The 12,011-nt window shown below is 38.8% G+C and overlaps 1 protein-coding gene across 1 annotated transcript in view; it reads right to left on the bottom strand.

Moving 5' to 3' along the window:
* Positions 1-1,012: 1,012 nt before the first annotated feature.
* The window catches only part of ITGA8 (integrin subunit alpha 8), a 113,361-nt gene continuing 102,362 nt past the window's right edge, over positions 1,013-12,011 (bottom strand). Inside the window, exons 29-30 of the mRNA XM_026098730.2 lie at positions 4,634-4,756; positions 1,013-3,470 (exon numbers count right to left, since the gene is read on the bottom strand). Of these exons, the coding sequence (XP_025954515.2) occupies positions 3,384-3,470; positions 4,634-4,756 (210 nt within the window). The 3' untranslated portion in view covers positions 1,013-3,383. The remainder of the gene's footprint in view (positions 3,471-4,633; positions 4,757-12,011) is intronic.

Below are 12,011 nucleotides of genomic sequence, written 5' to 3'. Positions count from 1 at the left end.
TAAAGATTCAATCTGTAAGTGACAACATATGCAAATGTGCTGTCCACTGTTATGTAAATTGTGAAATTTTCATAAAACAGAAAATGTCATTTGATACTCTTAAAAATTGGATACTCTTAAAAAGTCTGCTGCATGGCTGAAATAATTGGACAGCCTTTCTTAAAATCTGCAAGAAACATGTGAAATAAAAGATGAATGCCTTCTTTGTTTATTAGACCATTGTGGTGGTCATAGCAATAATGATTTTAAAGGGTTTTCATTTATAAAGTAACCTCCTGTTTTCTCATGCTCCCCTGACCACTCCTGTATTCTCAGCAATTAGCAGCTCACTGCATACATTCGGGAGGGTGAGGCTGAATTACTTTTACAGAAAATAAGCCACATTTAGTAACTCATCACAAGATTGATGTCATTGAAACAAAAATTCAGTCATGTAAGGATGTGGCAGAGGTTATCATATAGCACATTACTAATAATATCCTGCGGAGAAGGATGACGTCAACTGCTTGCTAGTGTCCACATCCAGGATGCAATTTCCCCAGGGGATAAACACTCTTGGCAAGCACTTAAACCCAGAAATGTCCTCTGCAAAGCTGTTTGCAATTTGCAGCGAAAGCTCTCTGCAAACGTTGGGACCCAAGACTCAAGCCCTTGAAAGCACACGGCTCCGGACATTTCCATAGGGGAAGTTTAATCTACAAGGATGTAGAAATATAAAACAAAGTTTTGCTCAAAGTAACTGTTTGTCAGATCATGTGCCTCTAATTTGGTTTCCAGTGACATTATGCAGCTGCAGCCAATGGATTCCAGCCAGGCCCAGCAATGACTGCGGTTCTTTTTGGTTTAAATTTAGTATCTGAACATGTTTTGCCCATCATTAAAATGGAGAATAATTGCTCAAAACTGAACCATAAATGTTACAACTGCAAAGAACTTATTAGGTCACCTAGTCCCATCCTCAGGGCAATGTAGGATTGAAAACACACTGGAACACATACTAAACAGAGCTGTGTTTGTTTTCTTACTGTTCTTTTTTCTTTATTGTAATCAGCAATCAGTATATTCAAAAGTTTAAAAAACAACCACAAATGCCAGTGTAAACATGCTTCAGATATATAGGTAATATAAAGTATTGCACATACAAAAGTCATATGTTCAGTATCTCCTTATGTTGCTATTTCATCAGAATAAGAATTGTGTAGTTGATGTGGATTTATTGAGCTAACTGATCTTATTTCAGAAGCTGCTACACACGACAATTCAATATTTACAAAAGCTAAAAGCTCAGTGTCTTTTTCATGGGAGGATGATTTTGCCTGGAAGGTAGGGGATAGAGAGGTGTGCAAATGTGGCAGGGGCTTGCTTTGTGCTGGTATTTGTCAGCTGATCTCTCTAACCGACAGCTCAAACCCATTTGAGCAAAGGCTGCTGTCAACAGTTTTCTGGGGGACCAGCAAGTAGTCAGGCCTCCCTATCCTCAGAAAACAGAGGTGCTGCACTTCTGTTTTCTGAGGGACACATCTCCTCCTCTCACTAAGTGTCACAGGCACACTGCAACTGATACGCTAAAGGCTCTATAATGGTCTTCTTGCAAATTTGCCTTAGATGTGAAGCTAGAACACACCTGCTCAGGTCTCTTAGCCCTCACACTTCAGAGGTCAGCCTGGGCATGAGCAATGGTGGGAACCAGAACGTCCTGTCAGACTGACAGAAGTAACCATGTCACACGGCTACTCCTGTCCTGAAGCTTTAGGAAGCAGAAAGCTCGTTATCTAAAAAGAGCCGAGAGGTAGCAGAACGGATGAGGCCACTTGCCAATTAAGAAGCTCAGATGTATTGGAAAGAGAAGCAGACCAGAAGAGGAAAATGTGGTGTATGTTTCAGAAAAGGAACAATCTCTCCTGAAGTTTACACAATATAGCAAATTTCACACTGGAAGATGCAAGGTTTCAGGCAGACAGTTTGCACAGATCCAGAGCTTAGAGCCCCAGCTTACCTATGGACCATTTGCTGATACAAAAGGAAGAACAAAGCGTCTCATTTTCAGAATCCTCAATTCAGAAAAAACAGAAAGCAAGCATATATATTTTTACTCTTTAACTCAAAATATCTTTCCTTGTGTGAGTTCATGCTTGGCTGGCTGGCATTCCACTTTCAGCATAAATACAAATTCTGCACACCTTCCCTACAAGACTTTGCTATGAGAAATAATTATATCCAGCCCTAAACTTTGCTGAAAGCTCTTCAGCACTTTAAATATACTGGCATCTGTAGTCTATAAAAAGAAAACAAGGTAGAGATTTCTTTAGATCAACAAAGTGTTAGGATCAATGACAAACTCAACACAAGATGCAGTAGCTGTTTTAAGAGGATGTTTCAACAAAGTAAATACCTGGGCAATAGAGAAGGAAATTCACCCTAGCCCAGGACCCCCAAGGCCTCTCAATATCACCAGTGGGTCTGTGATAGTTCACAGCAGTGTTTCACAAATGACTGTATCCTGTGTCAGCTGTCCAGGCAGCAGCCACCAGCAATGGGATGAGAGGGTGACTTATCCACTGTTTTATACTGAGGATGGATTTATTTAACCGGGTGTGTGGCTGCCAGCTCTGGGCTGAAAGAAATACAATACATACTTGTTCATCATATGCTTTGTCTTGCAAAATGTTGCATAAATCCTCTGCTTTGCAAAACACTTTATGGGTGAGAAAAATGTGCTCAGTGTGTACAAAGGGTTCACTTTTCTATTTACATGCAAGGTAAGTATGTGATTTCTATTTTATGACTTCCTTCCCTCAAAATCTAAGTTGATTACATCAGATACTTATCCTGAAAAGGTGGAAAAATAAATAATTGTGCCCCATTTATAATGTTCTTTATAGACTACCTTTGTTTTTCAGAAGTACTTTCACAGTACTGACATATTGCTTGTCTCCCTGAGCCATAATTTCATAAAAGTTCTTATCCTTAGGGAGGTGTCAAAGGTATTCTACATGATACAGTAGTGTTTGAAAGTTTTGTCCTAGTCCATCTGCTAGACAACACAGCCATGTAGGCACTCCCTCCTTGTAAGGCTTGGGCTTGTTCTGGAAGCATCTCAGTATACCACATATGTTCAAAAGCATCTGTTAAAATGTAGAATGTCTGGAATATGGTAAAAACATTCTGCTCAGTGGTGAGTATGTTCTTAAGGCAGTGATAAAGCTGCTTTCTTTGGCAAGGATGGCCATCACGTGGCAAATTCTCAGAACGTTGCATAGATCAGATTACAACACCATGTCACTTGCAAGTACAGAGGAAGACTGGTAGAAGAAAACCTTCATTTCATCTTTACCATGTTTCTAGTCTCAGGTAGGACTCTGACTTGAACTGTCAGTCTTCTTCTATGCATCAGTAGTCTTATTATTTGTCAGTTGTTCCCTGTCAGCCATGTCATCTTGAGGAGGTCTAGCTCTGTCAAAGAAGCCACACTGCAGAAAGCAAACAACAAAAAAACACAGGTATCACAACCACAGGAAAACTCAGCCACAGTTTGATTCTTCTCTCACTCAGCTTCAAAGGTCTAGTGCAGTCTATGGCAGACTGGACAGACTGTGAACCTTTTTTTTCCTATTCAAACTGTTCCCTATGAAAATGAAAGTTTTAGGTGCAAGGCATGTGGGATTGAGTTCCAAAGAATAGTAAAAATTCAGTTCGTAGGAAAGCTGTCTTTGCAGGCGATAGAAAGGCTGATATGAATGCTGATATTGACTGACTAACAAGGAAACTGTTGATTTCAGTTCAGCCAGATACTTCTTCAGAAAAGTCACTAAAGATGGGCTTTGTCTCACCTAACTTTAACTGCCTAAAAGTTAGCCTTCTGGTTGAAACTAGTTATGTACGCTTCACCAGAGGTCAAAGGAGGGTACTGCCAAAGGGTAATTCCTCCCACCCTCCCATGTTTTAAAGATCCCAATTTTTATTAACTGGCTACAAAGGGAATCTGGACAGTTAGCATTGACTGGATACCTCACCCTTAACATTTAGCAGCTAAAGGCAGATGAACCACAGCCGAACTTAAGAATTTTTTTTTTTTTAATGAGGATTGACTGGATGGCACAAAGCTATGCCAGCTCCCTATATTATAGCAGTTTCCAACAACTTGTCTTAAAACTTATAGAGGGAATATAACAACCAACACAGAACTAAAAATCTTAAAAACCTGAAGATATACAGACATATTAATATAAAAAGAAATCTTCTAAAATGAATTGTCAAAGCTGGGAGTGTAATTACACACTGACAAAAACTGGAAATTCCTGAAGTATTCAGAGAAAACAAAGTTAGAGTCGCTTCTTTATGAACCTAAACATCCTGAAAAAGAGGATCATAGGTCTTGGGAAACAGAGCCAAACTCTTTATGCCCATTTATAACCAGACTTTAATAATAAAGGAGGACTTTGAAAACAAGTTCCCTGCATAAAGGTCACTGACACAAACATGTCAGAGATGCCAAAACAAAGAAGACGTGTATAGTTGCTTTTGCTCCAAACTGTTAAAGATCACAAAGTTCCAACCTTTCCTTTTCTCATCTGAAACTCTGTTAGTATCTTCTCAGTTTTATTAAGGCAACAGTAATAGTAATACAACTTACCTTCCATAAAGCTAAGGTCAACATAGCTAGTACCAACAATCCAAGAAGTATTGCTAGTATTATAACCCATAAAGGGATTACAAAGGAGACATTTGGAGTGGACCAAATGACAGATGTTCTGATCTGAAATGAAAAGAATACATTAAATGAACAAAAAATAAACAAGTAAATCTGACAGCAGAATACAGTGGTTATAAGCATTCACTTCAAGAGAGTTTGCAGATTAGAAACACAGATTGCTTGGACTTCTCCCATGTTGGCTTCACTTACTGCAAGTTCCTTTCCTCTTGTTCATGATAATTACTAGAAATGGGATTTGCACATATACAAAAGTACTTGCCATATCAGACATAAGAATCATTTTCACTTAATATAGCATAGCAAGAATAGAACATTTGTACAAACACTTAAAGAAGATTCAAGGAGCAAAATTCTTCTCATGTATGTTGGTACAGCCTAGAATAGTATAATTTACTTAAATAGAATCACTTCGAAACAATGGTTGATTCCAACCCAAACTCTTAATTCAAACCACAATAGATACCAACTACATTACTCTTATTTTAACTTCTGCTGACATACCAATATATATTTTTTCCATGACTTGTGTTTCAGCTAAGCAGTCCAAAAATGAAACCCCTCAAGCAGAATGCATTGTCCTTGTGGTAGAAGCATAATGCACAATATGACATTAGACTTCTTAAAGGAAGCCAAGCATACTGACTGCCATGTCAATGGCAAGTAAGCATAAAACGTATCTCTTATTGTCTGAGGGTCTAGAAAGCAACAGAGGTGGATAACACCAAATTATGAAAAGTTCTAACTGACTTGGCAAAGTTAATCTCCTTAGACCTTCCTCCTAACAAAGAGTATTAATAACCCTTCTGGCTTTCTCTTTCTGGGGTCATCCAAATAAGTAACCTCCCTCTTCCTCTCCCTTCCACACCTTGTACCAAATTCAGTCTATGCCCGCAGATTCTGCTTGGAAGGCTTCTCATCAAACTCATTTATATTTGGTATCTCCCCGCTCTTCCCAAGTGAGAAGGAATGAGCTTGAGCTTTCCTTATCTCCTCAGTCACAATTATGTCCTTCCTTTTTTTTTTTTTTTGGTTAAAATTTCTTGTTCTCTGTTAGACTGGGAAGTTATTTCTCTCCTGGGTTTTCTGTTGGAATGCTTTCATTTACTCCTGTTCTCCCTTAAACAGGGTAAGTACATGGCAGATGGAAGCTATTTTGTTCTTCATGACAGGATGAAATCAGTTTGCAAAGCAAACTGATTCACAAGCTCTCAAATTATCTTCCTTTTTTAGTGCTCAAGGTACAGCTAGGAAATCTGCTTTTCTTAATAAATTTACTGGCCATTGCTCAGCCCCTGATCTGCTCTCATTGCAAAGTCTATCTCTACTCAGTTTGTGCTTTAACTCACTAGTTGATATACCTGAAATTTAGCATAATTCTGATTTGCTTATTCATGGAACTGTATGCTGAATTGAAGACTGGACATAGCTTTGTAGTCCAATTCAAGTTTAATTCCATTTCTGTCTCTGTGTCCCTTTTCTGCTATACTTTTTAAAAGATGGTAAATTTCTGCCTTTCTGCAACATCTAGCCCTGTCTGCTGTAACTCTTTTTCATGGTTAGCATTTTCCTAGACTTTTCCTTCTGTAAGCACTAGCTGAGCTTTCTCCTAGCTACTGTCACACTTAACTGGAAGACACTCTGGAACACTCCTTTCCAAAGCACTTCATCTGTGAAGCCTGCAAAGCGAAGCCTGCCTATGAAGTCTTCATCCACACTTCATTTGTGCAGCCTACTGTCCCCTACTCTGAAACAGCACTTGCAAAGACGTAAGCCCGGGTAAGACCTACTGAGGCTCAAATCTTTCTGTATTCTTATCATGTTCCTCACTGTTATGGGACACAGAGCCAAGATTATCATTGAAATTAAGAACAAAATTTCTATGTGAATGACACTTTTATTCTACTGAAGCTTACACTGTGGGTTCCACAGAAAATCCTGAGAGATTGCCTGGTCCTTATGGTGTTAATACTGTAACATTGGCCTGTACCCCAGAGATTAAGTGCTTGCAGTGTAGGTCATACCGTTGTTGATCTAACACACACATTCAGCTAATACACTTCTCTAGGGCAGCTGCAAATAGTTATTACTCTACAAGGCTTCTTTCATTTTTAGACAGGATAAAAATACAGCATATGCAAAGAGCAAATATTAGTCGCCAATTAAAGCAAAAGACATTTTTATTTCAAAGCAAACAAAATTAGTCAGAAAACATGGAACCCCATCCTTGGGTCCCAGCAGATATCTTGCCAGTGTGAGTACCTATGCCACTGCAGTGATACCATTCCTTCTCCCAGCCTGCTCTTCGGGATGCTTAAACACTGCAAAACTTTATAGTCTCTCTGTATCATTAGATTCAGCAATAGCATTGTTCATTTAATAAGGACAAAGTATTTTGGAATGGCTCTCCTCATGTCTCAGAGTGGTTCTGTATCTGGCATTAAAACTCAAGGGCAAAGAGAATGAGAAAAAGGTCAGCTGAACTGCCTGCAGTGATTCCTCCTACAGAAAACCAGTTAAGGGAAAAGATGAATTGAAGCAAAAGGCTCATCTGACTAAGAAAACTGGAAGGGACACAGGCATGATGGGCTGCCTGAAGTCTGTAGCAGGCAATGAGCTCAGCTGTCTAGCAAAGAGCATCTCCTTTCTGCTGCTTGAAAATCCTCATGAATGCCCTGCAGCACACCTTGAGGACCTGATCGCATATTGAACAAGAGAGGAGAAGTGCTGACAAAAATTCAAAGGGCCTCAAGACAGAGAAAACTGAGACTGATAAACAACTCATCCACACTGTATGCTTCCTCTGCCAGCTAAGTCTGTGGTACCACAAACAAGAAGTTATCATTTTTTATCTGAAAAGGATCAGAAACTGCAAGCATACAGCCTATGCTGAGTGCCTTAGATACTGATGTCAGGTTTGAGCTTCCCAAGAACTTCTGTCCTAACACTCAAACTGTCACTTATCAGAGCATGCTGCTGTGGACATAGAACAGTTGGTACAGGCATCTTAATAAATACTTGAAAACAACAGCAAAAAGTGAATGCAAGCAGGGCTTTCTGTCCTCTCAAGTCTGATGAAACGACTGACTCCATTTTACAGTAAGATCAAATGACAAAGAAAACCCATTTACTTGCAAAAATGTGATTTAGCTATTTCTAATATTGATACTTTGAGTCAAATTCCTAAGTGCTATAAGGTTGCTGAAATAAATACAGCAGGAAACGGAGTCAGCAGAGCTGCTCTGGGCAGGACTGTACAATGCAAGCAAATCAGAACAAAAGGCTCTGGCAAGATACTGGCCAGTTATGGATGGGTTAGTAGATAGTCTACTGAAATGGTACATTCTGCATATGGAAATGATCAGAGCAGGTGAGAAGCTTTGTAGGAAGGTTTCTTTGTTTACAGCTTTTTTTTTAAGATAATATTTGACTGAACCAGAGTTGTCTCTTTGGGCACCAAGTCCACATTCATCCAGTTTACCAGCACCAGTGCTCTCAGTTCTTCCTACTCAGCAGATGGACACAGGTAAACCAGCTTGCTGTCTGGTGTTGTCTAGGATCTGAAATGGCCAAAGGGACACCTACCGATTGCAAAAGAATATAGCAACTAGGCTCCTAACTTACATGCCTCTGTTAACTGCTCAGAATTAGGCGGGGTCAATCCAAACTTCAAAACATGTTTGAGATCCTGCTGAAATCAGCGTATTTCATTAGGGAAAGTGGATTTCATTAGGCTTTGCATAAGGCTGGTAGCTAGTCTATGCAACCTGAAACACCTGTGTAGTCACACCATACATCCTTTTATGTACTACTTCTTAGATGTGTTTGCTGCATTTACCAGTTGTGTTTTCTTTCGTCTTAGACTGTACAAGCTGTAAGGCAATCGAGCTCTTCTTGTGATACTTATAGAGAATCTATTAGCCTGTGCAATCCAGATAGGGTCTTCCTGAGGGCATACTGCCACCAGTAATGAATGGTGTAGCAGTCCCTGCCTTGCCTGTACTGCATGGGTTTGTAATCCTCTCTCCTATCTTTCTTATACCATTCTGTCTTTACAGAAAAATTAGTGTGCAGAGTCATTTCAATAGCTCAGCTGGAACCTGACAAATGTTGAAATATAAACAAGAAACCTTAATCTTGCAGCAATGCAAAGCATCATGCTTATGATCCTTAGATTATCAGTGATGAGTAAAACAGACAGCATAAGGGAATTCTATCTTGTATCAAGCAGAATGCTGCCAAATCACTCTTCTCTTGTAGCAGGAGCAATGCCAGAGACAGGCATCAATAGCTAAGGGAACTATTTGTATCTTAAAATCATTTTGTCCCACGCACAGCCTTTTCCAATGAATCCTTCTTTGTCTTAGATTTTCAAAAGCAAAGGAAGGGTTGGGCTAAGTGCTAAGATGTGCTTGAGATTTATTTCTCTCTGAGTAGAGGATTATACCCAGTGGTCAGTCTCACTCCTGTCTGTGTGCATTAACAGTAGGACATAACGCCCCTGGGCTGCCGCCTTTTATACTCCTTACAAAGACTCGCAGGGCTACTAACGCAATTGCTGGTGAACAGTTTGACATTGCAAGTCCTGAACACCCACACAGTTGAGGCAAAAGCTGGAGGGGAAGAAAGAAACAAAGCATCCCCTTAGCTTTGCCTGCCTCATTTCACCATTTTCACAGAAGACTGCCCCCCCACCCCCACCCCATGCTGTCCACAATAGTTTTACATATGATTTTGATTTAAGACAAGTTTGCATTATTCAGCTTGGATTTCTGTTTTTCTCCATGTGGTAGGTTTAGTACTATGGGATCAGAGCCAGGGAATGTTTCGAGGGGATTTATCTGTTTTCATCTAAGGTGGTCAATATGAAGAAGTGGGACTTTTACACAAGTGTTGCATGTTTCGCACTGTACTTCAGATGCATTTTGGCTTTCCTCTCTTTTCAGGGCTAGGAGACTTACACTGAATGCTGAAAATAGTGCATGATTCTCTGTCGGGCCGGTGAAAAATGTACCTCACAGATTTAAGAGAGGAGCCATCTGACTTCTGACTATTCGCACTGCTGAAAAGACTGCTAAAACAGTCACACCTTTGGTAAGCAAAGGGGTGATCAGAAATGCTGTCTGCCTCAGGCATGAAATGAGGGTGAAGCCAACTAGAAAGTTACAGGCAGAGCCTTTGTCTGCTATGAGAAATAAAATTCAGTTTGGTCTTAGAATGGATGCTGTCTAATAGCCTTAACTTCAGAATCATTATTGTGATCCCATGAATATCACTTGCTGCTCATGAAAGTATTTCAATGGGGGGTGTGTCTTGTGTTTTTTTTAGTGTGACACAGTTAAGTGCATTGTAAGTAAATTAAAAAAAATAGGTTTTTTGCCACTGCTTACAGGACAGTTTGGATTTTGCTCCCAATTTTGGTGCTACTTGATATGTTTTCAAAATTGTATTTGATTCCACTGGAAGGCAGCACAGTGCAGAAGGCAGCGAGTCATTGGAAAGCCCTTGTGAATAGATGAGAATGAGGTTTTCTGTTGCAAACCTCCAGCATCAAACTTGCAGCTGGTGAGAATGCAGTGACTGCTAGTGAGCTCCTCACAAAGTTGATTTTTTTCTCTCATTCTTTAAGAGGTGCACTTAAAAAAAAATTTAGCTCCTCCATAATTTTGTTTTATCTGCTACTTTAAGAAGCAGTAGCTAAGTTAATTATCCTTCTAATGCTACTGCTTTTACTGTCCATGAAGACTTGCCTTTAATCTTTGGTCATTTTGCTTATGGAGACTGAGAAACTATAGGTAATTCTTTAGTACTGCTATGTGTTCTCATCCAACTTTTACAGTATGATGTTCTTGTAAGTTTTGAAAAAATGCCCAAAACAGAATGCAAAAACTCCCTTGAGCTTTGAGTCATAATTAATATTGACATTTATGTTTACACTTTACACATGTTTTGTGCAAGTATATTTCATAGGGAATATCAGCACTTTTAAAATAAAAGTACCTATTGTCATGTAATAGCTAAAAAGAGTTATAAGCCCTAGTCCGAAACCAATTTTGTCCACTGTTGGAAACTGGTCAAACAATTTATGCTAAAGGCATCCTCTCTGAAGATCCCATCAAACATTTAAGAAATGAAGTCATATTTTATTAAATTCCCAAACTGGTTCAAGAATCACATAATTACAAAACAACAAATTTCTGTTTATTCTAACGCTATACTTTTTATAGTAAAAAGAATTTCATGTACAAAGTGAAATAATATATCACGTATTATTTACCATAATAATATCTCTATGAAAAATGACAATTTCTTTTTGAATGTTACAGCTGCTAGCAAGAAAGTCCAACCAGTTGTACAACTTATAGTTGTAATTCCAAGTCTATCAAAATCAATGGAAAGACTTCTGTTGATTCCAGTGGATTTTGATTTAAGCTCCACTAAGTTCCAAACTAATTTTCTGATCAATGCCATTTTCACTCTGAAGTTTTACTTATAAAAGATTCAGAATTTCCTTACATTTACAATAGCCTTTCCCACATCTATGTATCATCTATCTGTGTTCAAGATACAAACCTATATTCCATGCTGTTGAAAAGAGAGACCTCAGTGCTGCAAATATGTAAGCACATACTTGACTCTGTACATTACTGAACAGGATTGTTTATACTATTAAAATTAAATGTATGTATAAACCTGAATAATTGGAATCCAGTTCTGTATGAGTTAAATGAAGGACATACGCTCTATTCTTTTAGAATATCTTATATTAACTATGTAAACTGTAAGATGCTAGTTAATTATGAAGTATAAGCTGTTGACAATCGATTTAAAGATATTAAAATCTTTATTCCTCTTCCCTCCTTGCACTGTCTCAAAGAAAACCATATACTTCCAAATAAATCTTTGGAAACTTTTAAAATATAACCACTGATCTTTTTCAGAAGGAGCAAAAATATTAAGCACTGCCCAACTTCAAGCAAATACTTTCTTCTTGCAAGTGGAACATCAAAAGAGCTTGTGCATATAACACATCAAGCTGTAGAGCTGGCAAACATCCACTGCCATGTCCAGATATGAAACGACATAAAAGCACTATCATTTTTCAACATTTTACAGTTGCCATTACAGGCATTTTGCTGTAAATCATCTGCACCAAATAACAAGCCTTATACTGGCTACAGTAAGAGAACAAAATGCTTATCTGATCATTTGGTAGATCATCTGACACTTGTGAGAACAGCAGGCTATCACCTGGGGTAAAGCACTGCAGTCCAGACGAAGGCACCACTATCAATATAGT

This window comes from Dromaius novaehollandiae, chromosome 2 (genome assembly GCF_036370855.1).
Source record: "Dromaius novaehollandiae isolate bDroNov1 chromosome 2, bDroNov1.hap1, whole genome shotgun sequence".
Classification (NCBI taxonomy): Eukaryota; Metazoa; Chordata; class Aves; order Casuariiformes; family Dromaiidae; genus Dromaius; species Dromaius novaehollandiae.
This window is presented reverse-complemented; position numbering and strand designations above follow the sequence as displayed.